Source organism: Lycorma delicatula, chromosome 3 (genome assembly GCF_047948215.1).
Source record: "Lycorma delicatula isolate Av1 chromosome 3, ASM4794821v1, whole genome shotgun sequence".
Lineage (NCBI taxonomy): Eukaryota > Metazoa > Arthropoda > Insecta > Hemiptera > Fulgoridae > Lycorma > Lycorma delicatula.
The window spans coordinates 69674361-69689567 of NC_134457.1; the positions used below are offsets into that span (position 1 = coordinate 69674361).

The 15207-nt window shown below is 26.9% G+C and overlaps 2 protein-coding genes across 4 annotated transcripts in view; both read right to left on the reverse strand.

Moving 5' to 3' along the window:
• The window catches only part of nw (narrow), a 393672-nt gene that overhangs the window by 108928 nt on the left and 269537 nt on the right, over positions 1-15207 (reverse strand). The window lies entirely within an intron of this gene.
• LOC142321670 (dicarboxylate carrier UCP2-like) overlaps positions 1-15207 on the reverse strand; it is a 93437-nt gene that overhangs the window by 4451 nt on the left and 73779 nt on the right. For 2 of the 3 annotated variants that reach the window (XM_075359941.1, XM_075359942.1), the window contains exons 2-7: positions 9026-9158; positions 8726-8823; positions 7815-7924; positions 5129-5224; positions 2229-2435; positions 1351-1491 (exon numbers count right to left, since the gene is read on the reverse strand). In XM_075359941.1, coding sequence (XP_075216056.1) covers positions 1351-1491; positions 2229-2435; positions 5129-5224; positions 7815-7924; positions 8726-8823; positions 9026-9139 — 766 coding nt within the window. In that variant the 5' untranslated portion in view covers positions 9140-9158. The remainder of the gene's footprint in view (positions 1-1350; positions 1492-2228; positions 2436-5128; positions 5225-7814; positions 7925-8725; positions 8824-9025; positions 9159-15207) is intronic. The other variant, XM_075359943.1, reaches the window with a different exon arrangement.

Sequence of the window (15207 nt, forward strand, 5' to 3'; positions counted from 1 at the left end):
TTATTACATCTTCAAAAAAGAAAAAATGTTATAAAATTATTTTAATTATTTTCCTATTATCTAGTATATAGTAAAATTGTAATTGTCGCCTATAAATCTCATCATATACTTTTTCAAACATACTATTCTATTGTATTAAAATCTTAACTATACATATACATTTTATACACTGTATTACGCAGTCATCAAGATTTGAACATTTTGATAACTTATATAAAATTATTGTTCTTTCTTTATCTATTTTTAATTTGCAGAATTTTCAAATATCTTGTACAAATAAAATAATTTTGCTTGATGTTATATAATTGACAGTTGTATATGTTGGAATATATAAATTTATGGCATATATAAATGGTTACTAGAATACTCAGCTTTGTGAAGAGAGAAACAAGAAATTAATTTTCCCTCGTAATCTTAGCATGAGGTGCTTGTTATTTTTCATAATGAAACCTGTGACTAACTTCAGATCACTTACAATCAATACACTGAACAAAAATTGAATGGTGATGTGAAACTAGTTATTAAAATTTTCTTCATTTTTCTTTCATTTTACTTTCTGTTGCTTATTTAATTCTGTTTGAATTAAAATATATTTTAGATTCACTTTCATTATTTTAGAGCTTAATGCATATGCATGTGTAATATGTCTTTGTGTGTGTATATATGTTTGTGTGTATAAATGGTAAGTTCCTTGTGTAGACTGAATAAACTATATTTATGATATAAATGGTAATAAGAAAATATGAGCACATATATATTAAATTTTAGTTATTTAAATTACATATTTCAATAAATAGAAAATCTAACTATCAACATTTAATAAATTTATAAGTTAAACTTTTAATTAGCAATGCTATGGTAGATTTGGCTATAAGATAGACATGGTGCTGAAGATTAACAAACACTGAGCTATATTATCACACTTCATTGGAAATACAGAAATTTCAATTTTAGCAATTTAACTATCTAAGGCTTCACTTTGTACCCAATTCTTTCCATGTAATGAGGGTTTGTATATCCCAGGTTGAGAACAATTGATATAAATTGTTGACCTGTGTATATAAAACATAAAATTTAAAAAAAATCAAAATAACTCACTTTCAAAACATGAATTATGCTTCCAGAAAATCATTTTAAAGGTATTGTACTCCTTCATCAACTTTCAATAAAATTGTTGATTCATCATAATTTAGTTTATTTTGTCTCAATTTTATTTCAAAACTATCTGAAGCACAATTTCTCATGTAATTTTGCTCTCTCTTTAAAAGCAAGTTGTTCTGTTATTTAAAAAAAGTGTTAGCAGATTTTATTTTTAACATTGACGTTAAAATTTTTTACATGATTACTAACCTGCTATTGTTGCTGTTGAAAAATGACAATAAATATTATCTCTCATTATTCCTTTCATTATGATTGCTTCTTTAACTGTATCATAAACTACAATCTCAGCTACATTTACTATTGAATTTCTTACAGCATTTGCCATTGTACCTAAAAAAAAAGAGAAAAATCATTCCTGTTTGTTTTTTTCTGGATGCACAACTAAGTGTTGTTATCAGTACATGACACAATATTAGTATAGTAAACAATTAAAAATTAAACATATGTAAAATGCCGAAAAGCAAAATAAAAACTCCTTTTATAATAAGAGGATACTAAAAGTAAAAAAACAAAAAAACAGAATGAAATACAATATTAAAAATCTGATCTAAAACAACAAAATTACTATCGCATACACCAAATTGCATAAATATATGAAACCCATTATAGTAATAATCAAATATCAGAATATACATGTTTAAATTCTAATTCTGTATTGTTTGTTTTGTGTATGAAAGGATACATGTATGGACAACATACTGCTTGCAATAACAAAATTAGTCAAATTTTGATTCATGGTGTGTTGTACAATACTGCATTTCAGTTGGTTGCTTAGCCAACAAATTTAGTTTGGTTGGTAGCCAAATCAAATTAGTTGTCACAATCATACAATGACAACTCTAGTAAAAAATTACTAATACGCATGCACTGTACTGAATAAAAGTACTGTAATGATTCAATGCATTACTCCCTTTACTACTCAAAACTTTTTAATGGTACTATTCAAAATTTGTGACTAAGACAATAGACTAATTTTTACTGAAATTTGAAAGCAATGTTATAATTAATGAAGAAATGTCTGCTGTTATATAAAGTACTTTTTATAAACATTGTTTTAAATTTCTTACCTTTCCAAAGTCCAGGAAGTCCTTCTTGTCTAAATATTGTATTGTATGCTTGCCTTGTATTATCATATCTTTGAGAACCTTTTGTCATTGCTTGGAATCTAATTTTTACAACATCAGTTGGCTGGGCTACACATACACTCATAAATCCTGTCGTTAAACCAGCAGCTATTCTTATTGGTACATTAATTCCATGGTTAACTGGTTCTTCTGAAAAAAAAGAAATATTTTCTTTAATATCGATGGTTATTCATGCTGAATATGACATCTATTAAGGAGTTAAAATATTTTACACTAGTAGCAACCACCAAAAAGATTTAAATTAATAATTGAAAATTGTCCCCATTTTGAGAATTCAGTATGGCAGTGTCCCAGTGGTTGCAGCCTTTCTTCAAACTATGTGTAGGCTACATATCACAGCCACACAATATATTTAAACCACATACAGAAAAATTTTACACTAATCATTTATAGGACCTTTAATTATAATGTTTTAAATAAACACTAGGCATCAGATACTTTCAAAAATAGGAGCACTTAGGGGAATAAAGGAGACAAGGCTCATTTATACCACTGTTATTGAGCTGATCTCTATTCTTAAATGTCAGAATAATTTAAATACAAAATCAGTATTATAAACGAAGGAGTATGAATTGAAAAAATAATAAAACGAAGAGTACTTTCATTGGCTAGAACATTTAACCTTTGGAAAAAATGACTAATTATAAAATAATGCAACTGCTTTTTAAAGTACAAAATTTTTAGAAAAATGTGTGATAATGATACTGTATGTTTGTTATAAATGGTATTAATACCAAAAAAAAAAAAAAAAAATAACTACTTCAAATCATAATGTACCAGATATAATGTGGCAATTTTTAATAATCTATCAGTAGTAGGTTTAATTTCAAACTTAAATTATACTAATTACTCTGTAGTTTAATTTTCAAATTCTCAAAATGGTGCTGCTTCACTTTATAAATGTATGTTTGAAAACCATATTTTATTATGGTGTTTATGTAGATCGTGTGCAAATAGATATCCTAACCTATTGACTGTGTTTTAACATATTTTACTGTACTTAAATCATTTATTCAAGTTATTTCTACGAAAATAGTTTTTAACTTTACTCCATCACAGATCCTGTAATTAGAGAGTAGAATTTAGTTAATCTGAATTATTAAATTCTCAGACATATTTATTTTTATATCTTTTGTGATTACAGAAGATTCTTTAATAAATGATTATTTTTTTAGATAATATTCAATTAGTTGAGATTCATTTTAATAGTGGATAATGTATTAATAATAATAATAATATTATTATTATAATATTATTATTATTATTATTCATAGAAAAATTACTGTAAAAATGGTAAAAAAAAGAAATTATTTTGATTGTATTGTTTACAACACAATGTCAGAAAATTATTATTTTATGAGTAATAATAATTTAAGTGTAAGAGATACTAGTTTTCGTCAATATTGTTATACTACATTTTACTTACATTTTCTTGATTTATTTATTTCAAATTTTAGGAGTCTACAGTTCTATGTCACTCTTAATGTAAAATATAAATGTAGTTTTAAATTTAAAGTTACTAATTCTATGAAAATTTTAATTTGATTTTATTAAGATAAGTTTGTACTTACCATAGTCTAAATATTACAAACCAGTTTAATTAAGGTTCAAATAAGACCATACAGTTATTATTAGTAATAAATTTCATTGTAATTAATTAATACATAGAATTTATTTTCAAAAATATGTTTAATTTTAAAATTAGATTTATAAATTTAAAAATTAAACATATTTTCAAAAATATGTTTAATTTTAAAATTAGATTTATAAATTTAAAAATTTCTTTTTATTTAATAATTTAATCTGAAATTAAAATTTTAGTTGAATGATTATGAAGTTATTAAAAATTGATGTTTTCATGTTTAAATGATGTTAAATCATGTTGATATGAGTTGATGTGATGTTGATATGATGTTGATATGAGTTAATATGCGACTACAAAATATGTAGTTGCATATTGTGTATTGTACACAAACAATATTGTGTATTGTTTGTGCTCTGTGATAAAATATTAAAAGCATGTCAGTATATACTGAACAATTTTATGAATGATTATTATTTTTTAATGATCGACAGATTGTTCCGGCAATTACAGATTTAAAAAAAAGTATTTCAAAACTTATGTAAATTGCAGTTTATGTAACAAATATTAGTATTAAAAACACAAAGTATTGTAAATTAACTGTTCAGTGATAAAATGTATCAAAATTGTTTAGAAATTAAAAAGTGATTCCTTAGATTTTATTTCATTAAATTCTGTGATAGTCATATTTTAATTTGATACTATACTTTTACTATAAAAAATGTTATTAAATTAGCCAACATAAAAAAGACTAACAAATTAGCTGACTTATGTTTTCTGTTATTTGGTAAATTAACTAAAAATCAGATAATTTTTTTATTCTTAAATATGATATTTTTCTAGTGTTCATTTTTAAAATTACATCTGATCTGCAAGGATAATATTACTTCAGTTAATAACAGGACAGAATTTAAGATAGATTATTTGTAATGATTTATATAATGTGTAATTATATGCTGATTTGAATATAATATTTATTTAATAATTTGAAAATTCTATTAAAAACTATGACTTGATTATTTTTTGAATGAGTTTATAATGTAGTTATTTATGAATACTGTAAGAAACAGATTAACGTATGTTACTATAATAATTAGGCAGCACTTTAGTTAAAATACAATACTTTTTTAAATAATTTTTTTTTACTGTTCTCCTCAACTTTTAAAAATAAATTGTGTATCGCCAATTAATGTAATCTTGTCAAACACACTGGAAATCGTATGTTGGTTAAATAAGTCACCTTTTTTTGTTGGATATATAGAATGCGGTGATATTACAACAGTTGTTGGTGATACATCAGATAATGGCTTCTGTAATGTTGGCGTAGATGGTGAACCTAAACAAGAGCAATCAAATTTTTTTTTAAATTTGTTTAATTTTTATTAAAATTTCCATCAAGCATTAAAGAACATTTAATCGCAATGTTTTAAAGGCAGTTAATTGAACAGATAAGGTGTAAGTTGATAGAAGCACACAGAGATTATTATTTTTATTAAGCTATAAAGAAGTACAACATTTAATATGTTAAGAAGAAATATTGTAGATTAATAGAGTAAAACAGTTGCTTAAGGATGTGGTGATGCTGAGAGAGATTCAAATGCTCTCAGAATATCACAAAAGAAATCTGGACAATTAATAAAAGATAGTGTAAGCTGAAAAAAAAAAATTGGTTTGGCAGGATAATTTGGTTTGACAATACTTTACAAAAACTGGTTAACGGAAACAATTCTAAAATGAATGGCTACAGTTAAGGCAGCATAAAAAGTAATTTAGACAATAAACATAACAGAATTTACAAAAGGCAATTTATACACAGCATTATTATTTACAGTCCTAGCTAAGATGATAAACTGCTTCTACTTACAACCTAATGGTTTCACAGAGTACAACTGCTTTTGGAGGTTTAGCTCTTGAATGATATGAAGTAAAAAAATAACAATAAGAGGTTGAAATTATGTTCATTAAAAAAGCCACTGATAAAATTGTTTTTATAGTTCATTGTCATTAATTAGCAGTCTATTTTTACGCATGTTTAGCTATTTATTAACGGCTGATAGCCATAGCAGATAAAGGTAATCAAATATGTTAAAATATAAATTTAAGAAACTGATTAAATAAACCACTTTTAAAAATATTTAATAACATTTTTTCCACTATCATATAAAATCTGACAATTAGCAGCTAAAAATGGAAAAAAGTTTACAGTTTAAGGAAAGATAACACTGTGATGTGAAATCATCTTTAAAGTTATCGTACTTAGGTTTAAAGAGTTGATGTGATTCTGCACTAGAATAGATGTAAGTCTAATGTATAAAAACAGTAAGGAAAGTCTAAAAGTTCATATATAAATTCTTGTAAAAAGATAATTAAGGATATAAGTTACAGCATCTATAATTAGTACAGAACATGAAAAGAATGAAAAAAATGCAAAAACCAGTCAAGTAATTAGTTCTAAAACGATAGATTCATAAAATTCATAAAAAAATTGAATGTAAAAATGTTTAATTATTAATTATAGTTAATTATTAAAATCTTAATTCTATAAGAGTATTTTTTGTGCTAACCCAACAATTATCAGTTAACAGGCTAAGAAACTGACCAGATCTCATTGACTTAAATTATGGGATACTTTTTTTTTATTGACATCAACACGATATGTAGGAGGAATCTTTCTGTGGCCACTTTACTGTTATTACCAAATATATGCATTAATTATTAAAAAAAATTCTATTTTATTTTGGGTTAATTATTGTTGTTCGGAAAAATATTTCCCAATTTTCAGCAATTTAATTTTCCTTCATCATATTTAAGCTTGTAGGGACATTTTAAATTTTGTTTTCAAGAAGTATGGAGAAAGTGAACGAGTAAATAGGAGTTGTGGTTGTGGGAAAAGGAAAGGAGGCGAACTTATGAATGATAAAGGAAATATATGTTATTTAGGTCGCATTCTTCGCAAGGATTGTCTACAGCTAAGAATCACAAAAGGAAAACAAAGAAGAATGTGTGGAATACTACAAACATCAATGGACAGATTGCAAGGGGTAGTTCATTGTTTTCGCACCGCCACTTTTTTCGCTCTTTTTGATGTAACTTCTTTGTAAAAAAACACTGCTGAAATGTATTATTACAATGTATTAAACAAAAAATATGTCTGTTTGCAAATGAAGCAAGTGTAAGTTGTTTGTTTAGATTATGTTGACTCCGTGTACTGATGAATGGTACATATATCAACATAACCTAACATACATAACCTACGCCCACTTCGCTCGCTAACCTCATTTAATTAATAGCATATTAAATAGTATATAATATGTATATTTAACATTAATTAGACAAGGTTTGCAAGCGTAGGTATGTTGATATATGTAGAATTCATCAGTACCTGGCATCAGCATAATCTAAAATATTTTGTAATTTTTATTTTTCATTAAGAAATGTATTTTTTCCATCTTAAATAAACGTTATTATTCATTTTCTCATGAAATCTGAAGAAGTTGCATAAAAAAGTGGCAGTGCAACAACAAACTAGTACTGAGAATGGTGTCCTTTTATTTGTAAAGTTCTAGGTTTGAATCCTGACAGACTTATATTTTCTTATGCTATGAAATTCATATATCATTATAAAGTGACTGTAGATTGTAAAGTACAAAAACCTATTTTTGCTTAGAAAATAAATAAAGTAACTACAAGGAAAAATTTAATGATTAATACATTTAAGTATTTTAATGTACAAGATGAGATCAATGAAATGAAAAGCGAAATAAAACTAAGAAGCCTTTGTTTAAACTTATAATTTTATGTTTATTATGATTAACCATTATTCATTATCACTGGCACGACTACTAACGTATACAGGAGAGTAAAAATATGTCTAACTGTTAAACAAGAAAAAAAATTTGTTATAGTGAAAATCATAATGTACTTACCGTAAATTAAACTCATATAAAAATTTTTAACGCTGTCATACAATCCAAAACGTATAGATGAAAAACAAAGTTGGCGCTGTAATCCAGCAGAAAGTCCATTGAATAAGCTCCTGAAGAAAAAATGCAATTGTAGTGTGTTAGTATTTAAATAATTTTTTAATTTATCAAGACTTAAATATGTACTTATTTTAATATAAAATTTCTTTGTTATTCAAAATGAAAATTAACGTATTAAATCATGAATAAAATATTAAAAATATTTAAATCGGTAAAACCAAAATATTATTTCATTTTTATTTTGTTTTTGAGAACTTGCACATGATTACAAATTAAAGATACTGAACTACTCATAATTTGTCAAAATTAAAAATCTGTCTATTACAAAAATAAGATTTTCACTGCTAAATTTGTCACTATAATACACTTAATTCTCACTTTTTTTAAACAGATTAACCAGTAAAAGTAAAATAAATAATACTGATGTATTTATATTTATGTATAACAATGAATATATCGCAAAATAACTTCATTTATTTCTTGTATTACATTACCCAAAAAATATTTTTAATAGATTCAATAAAAATTGTGTATTTCAGTAACATACATTACTAAGGCTCAATTATAGTCTTATTTGAGGAAGCCAGACCTTGAACTTATGTTTTCAGTTCTTATTTGTAGAAAAAGAACAATATTTTGCATAACTAATTAAAGTAAAATTTCCATATTCAGGATACCATTTACAGTATAAATTATTAGTTGCAATGATTATAAGATAAAAGCTAGAGAAGTCCAAGTACACACATACATGGGGAGGAAAAGATACCACATAATCTAGAGATTTCACTGTTTTTCATCAAAAGTTAGGAAATATTGTTTTATAATGTGTTTGTTTTTTATTTTATGTAATGTACCTGTAACCTTCATTGTGAATTACAGTTGCAATTGTTCCAAGTAAGCCGCGATAAACTACTGCACCACCTGGAGCACCTCTTATCTTCTCACCTTGAACCTGATTTTTAAAAAACTATTTCAAATCTTTAACAATAAAAAAAATTATCTGTTGTAATTTAACATCATCGTTAATAGTAAGTTTTAAAAAGATTAGATTTATTGAATATTTATACAAAATGAAAGATTAAATAATTAAAAGAAAAAAGTATTTTTATAAACATTATTATACAATGAATATAAAATAAATTGTTTTTATTTACCTGAAGCCTGACTTTTGCCACATCAAATGGAAATGTCATAAAATCTGCAAAACAGGCTGAAGAAGCATACACTCCCATTCGCAAAAAAAAGGGCATATCTGATGTATTTGTCATGGTGGTGCTTCAGATTCAACTGTAAAGAGAGCCAAAATGTTATTAATAAAATTTATTCTGAATATAACAGCAAAATTTAAATTAAAAAATGTTAATAACAAGCTTTTATTCTGTTTAGAGTTATGTTAATGAGATTTACTTATTTTTTTCTACTGATTCAAGAAAATTATAAACATGCAAACTAATATTTTATAAGTACTTCATAAAATAACTATGTAGTTATTTTATCTGAAATATCACATTATCTATAATGTATGTAGATAATATCATATTATCTATATTATCTGAAATATCACATGTTACTCAGAATGTCATAAAGAAAAATTGAAAATGATATGATAAAAATTAGTAAAAATTTAAATAAATTCACCAAAAGTATATATGATTTATTTTTGTTATTAAAGATTGATAATTCTGTTACAAAAAATAATAGGTTGTCTAAAAATTATTGAGCCTTTGGAGACCAAATTGAGAATAAATTTATTGTTGTTGGAAAATAACATTATGAGACCATACTTGCAACATTTTTTTTTATGACCTGCCATTTTTTCAGCCACACCATATCCTCTCTTTTTCTGTTTAGCCTGCGGAACCACTGTAAGGTATTACTTCAGAGGATGAATGAGGATGATATATATATGAATGTGAATGAAGTGTAGTCTTGTACAGTCCCAGGTCGATCATGCTTGAGAAGTGTGGTTAATCGAAACCCAACCACCAAAGAACACCAGTATCCACGATCTAGTATTCAAATCCATATAAAAGTAACTGCCTTTATTAGGATTTGAACCTTAGAATTCTTGACTTCAAAATCACTTGATTTGCGATGATGAGTTAACCACTAGACCAGCCCGGTGGGCTAACATCATAATCCTGTCGCTATAAAACTTCTGTGGTTTCTAGTCAAAAAATTGTGACATATGGTTTTCACAGTCCTTTTTTGAAACTAACTTAATATTATTTGGGGAGTTCTGCAGACAAATAATAGACCTGCATCCACTATATAGCTTGGACCTGTTGCCAGGTCCAAGCTATATAGTGGATGCATTAAAACCTCCAGGTCAAATTCTCTCAATTTCTGAAAGGTTGTTGAAGATATATGCAGTGTTGTGTTGTCAGCGTTCGGTATATGATACCCTTACTGTTAACCAGTTCAGGCAGTTTCTTTTGAATTGCTAGGTGCAATTATGCTAACTGTTGACAGTAAGGTCTGAGTTATCATTCTGCTTGGCAACAGCAGTTCGTGATGCACGATGCCCTTTCAGTCCCACCAAATTCACAGGATAACCTTCCTCGATGTCAGTGTGAGCTTTGCAGCAGACTGTGTAGAATCTCCTCGCTTCAACCACCATCCTTTTTGCTCATTGTTGTCAAAGGTTATCCACTTTTCATCATTTGTGATCAATTGCTTCAGAAATGGCTCGATTTCATTATGTTTCAGTAGAGATTTGCAGATAGAAATTTGATCAAGTAAATTTTTCCGAGTCAGATCATGTGCCAGCCAAACACGAAGCTTCTTTTTGTAGCTAGCTTTTTCCAAATGGTTTAACACCGTTTGATGATAGATCTTTGGCTGTTTGGTGATAGATATTGGTCATTGGCAATATTATGAATACTTACTTTTGCCAGAATATGCTAATACTATTTTGTTGCACAAAACGCCCAATACTTTTTAACCACTACATAATCTGTCTGAAAAAATATTATACCTAAGTTATTGAATAAATTGCTGAATAGTTTTAATAGTTAATGTCTAAGTTATTTTACAAGAAAATGTTATTACAAGAGTAACTGTTACAAGTATGTTATTAAATGAAATCTGAAGATGAAATACATTAAAAGAATTGTTATAGCATGTTTTCCCGTAGTCTCTTTCATATATTTTTTTCTCATTTTTACAGTTATGATCACTGATATCTCTAAAACAGAAATAGTTATTGAGAAATAAGTTTAAATAAGAATGACTGGACAAGTGCAAGAGGTATATTTATTAAAAAATATCAGTAGTGAGTATGACTTAAAAATATATGCTCAGAAGACAAGATTTCTGCAGAAAATACCTGGTAATGTCAAAGACATTGTGAGACCCAGTGAGATATTGGCTCAATTATCACTTCCTTTATTCAGTGGTGTGCAGTATCTTTCATACATAACTAGGATGTGACAACTAAACTTAACTTTACACATGTTTGTGGAATGATTCACAGAACCCTAAAGTATATGATCAGGAGAGAAACTAGATTGAAATAGATTGAACTTCAACCTATTAGCACCATAGCAATACCAATTTTGTTGAATGGAAGTAAACATAGACATTGTATAGAAGAGAGAAAGATAAAATGAGAGCTGTAGAAATGAAGTAGCTTAGAGCAGAGAGGGACTGCATACTGTTGGACAAAATACCAAATGAGAATATTAACTGGTTTTGAAGATGTTTAAATCTAGAGAAAAAATGAAAGAATAGAAAATAAATTGGTATGGATCATCTTGATCTGGATAGTACGCAGGCTGATCGATTACCTCACCTGGCATTAGAATACTAGCAAGAAAATCATAGAAGAATTGACTACCCAATGAGAAGATGGTTCCCAGAACAGGCATCATTGTCTAATCCTTGATGTGAAGAAGAAGGAGAAGGTTTAAGCATAATTCTTCCCATATTTTATGCAACAATTTGTTTGCATTACCATATTGGTGTTTAAAAAATTTAGATTTAGAATTATGGATTCATGGTGGTGAACAGCAATTTCAAAGTTTCTTTTACATAGTATTTTAGTAGCTGTAAACATTTGCATTTAGTCACATTATTTATAATGTCGATTCCTACTGACTAGTGAGTTTTATAAAATGGATGGTTCCAGACTTTTAAAAAGTTCCACTACACAAACATTTTAAAAATAATTTATGGTATTCACATTATTTTATTAGTTATGTCAATATCAATATTTATAAATGAACCACGTTAAGTGATGTAATAAAAACACACAAGAGTATGTAAAACAGAATTTCACAGAGAGTTGTTTTTTCAAATTTAAATTATTTTAATTATTAATTCATTTATAACTTACATCAAAGATGTAATAAAAACACAGTGACGAGTGATCAGTGATGCAATCAAAACACACAAGAGTATGTAAAACAAAACTTAACAGAGAGATGTTTTTTCACATTTAAATTACATCTTAATTATTAATCTATTTATAACTTACATTAATAAAATTTATCTTTATTACAGTATTTACTTCCGCATCTGATTATATGCACTGCATTTGGAAAACATTGCTTTGTGATGCAGTATAATTTTTAGACTTTTTTCTCCTTTACTCTCTCACTCTGCATTTTATTATTGCATTATTATTTAATAATCTTTTATCATTTAATGTAAATTGTAATTGAGAATGAGACTGAAGATGATCTAAGAATCAAAAGATGACTCTTCATTAATGGTTTTCTATTATTATTTTATTTAGATTTATTTCTTCATTTTAGCATTGAATCTTTGAGAGCAAGTGTTTATAAAAATGTCTTTCTTACTATCATTTAAGAATGTATGACAATTAGGCAAGTTAGAGGTATTGTTGATAAAAGTTTTTTTTTTGTTATAAATATTTTTAAACTAAATAGAAAAATATGAAAGTAGAGAATTTATACATAAGAAGGAAAAGTCCCCATGGATATGATTATGAATTAATAATATAGTATGTTATGTACACATTTTGATAGATTTAAGTAAACAGTTGCTGATAGCATTAACCAGTGATAAACATTATTTATTATAAAAAAATATTTAGAAATTTCACCTTTGATCATAGTTTTACATTTACTGAATTGATTTGTAAACATTACAATATTTTTAAAACATCTTTTTTTCTTTTTACACTCTTTTTTTTCTTTTCATCTTTTCTGGGAATAATTGTTTTTTTATGTTCAAATGCCATTTCTGACATTTTATTGTTTAGTTCTGTTCTAAATTCTGTTTTTATTATCTCCTGAGATTATCCAGAACATGTTACACAGAGTTAAGTTGTTCAATGAATCACAATTTAGTTATATAGTAATTCTAGAATAATATTTTTAATTATTCAAGACACTTATTTTACCTTTTTTCTATTCCATGTTTTTCTTAGGATCAGGTGAGGAAAAATAATTTATTATCAAATTCATTAATCCCAAAAATACTTCCATTTTTATTTCAGATTTATTATACATTCTCATAACTTTTTATTTAATTTATGTGTATTACATATTCCCAGTACATTAAAAATATTTTTTTTTTAACATAATTGAAACTTTTTTACCTTTTCTTGTAGAAAAGTTTCAGTATGGTCTGAACAAAGATTAAACAGATTAAGGAATTTGGTGTCATCATTTACCATCAGCTTCTTTGACAACAAACTTAAAGAATTTTACATTTCTTTTATTATTTTGTTTTTTTTATTAATTAATATTTTATCAATGTTTGAAAAAAAATAAATATATATAGATAGGACTTATTCCCAAAAAAAATATTTTGTTTGGTCAGTTATCACTCAGAACCGTTTGAGTTCTGAGATATATGCAATATTGAGAGATTTCTGAATTTGAAATCCAAGTAATACTTGGATTTCCAATATTATCATTCCATAGCTCTGTCTTTGATCACTACTTTTATTTTGTTCCTGAATTGCGAATTCTAAAAAATAATTACCCAAAATACCAAGGATATACAAATCAGCTACATATATACTGCAACTTAACAGTGGCGGCTCACATATAGGCAATATGGAACTGCAGCACTTTCTATTTCCACTTGACATTATCGATGATATATAATATTATGAGTCCTTTTCTCTTTAATTCTTTCTTTATACTTGTACAAAATATAATCCTTAAGCTTAATGTAAGCTTATCCCCCAGTTATAATGTATGTATCTCCCAGTTTATGAAAAGGATACAAAATATTTATATGGAACTGTGTGTTTCACAGTTCCAGTGGTGTGGTGTTTGGCTGTTGTGCACATGCATACATAGGAACCTGCACATGAGGCTGCAAGGGAGAAAGAGCACTGTCATTCCCAAAGTGCTGACCCTGGCGTGCTGATGAAAGGTACTTTTTTTTACTCCGCGTTTGTATGGAACGTTCCTTGTTCGTTCTCTTCTCTAGTTTAGTCAGTGGAAGAAATATGAAAGTGGTTGTTGTTTTTTCAGTAGTGGTCAGAAGATGGCAGAAATCAAGTGCTCTTTGATTACCAATTCTGTTCGAAAACACATTGGAAGGGCAAAAGAGAAGGTAATTAGAAAAAACTAATTATGTATTTGTTTCAGTGTACATAGAAATTTAAATTAAGCATCATTGGACTATAGTTTTTTAAGTGGACATTTTATTAAATTATTATCTAATAATACTAAACAAATATTATCTGTATTGACATTTTATTATTTATTTAGTTAGACCGAATACAGTTTTTAAGCACAGTGTGTTTAAAACTGTGTACCATATACTTGAATGTGATAAAGTGTAGAGTTTGATAACCAAGTTTGTAGAGTTTGAAGCAAGATTATTATCTTGCTTCCAGCTATTCCATTAGATTCATTTTTTTACATTCTTTTATTTTACAGAAAAGTGTAACCATGGCCTTGAAATGGCCCAGAAAAAAATTTTTCTGGAGCATCACCCCACTAATTTTAGCTACGAGCTGCCACTGCAATTTAATGAACTTCCTTCAAATCCTAATAAAATTAACTGTGTACTGTATATTTTTAATTATCTTTTATATTTCCAGATATCAAGAAAATCCTTCTTATAAATAAGGTTACAGTTATGTTTTTTAAAAGAGGAAGAATTTCACAATCTACTCCTGAATTCCTGGCTTAGTGGTCAACTGCATTTATAAATAAAAATTATGATTATTAGCAAACAATGTTAAATTACTGTTAGCAAATGATATATTTTGGTAAATTATCCACCAAGCTATCCTGTAAAATTGCACGGAAAACATTTTAAATGCAAAACATTAAAGTACAGAAAGTGTTAGAAAATACATTTCAGTGGGTGACTGATGTTTTGTGTAAAGTAACTCTGTTGTATT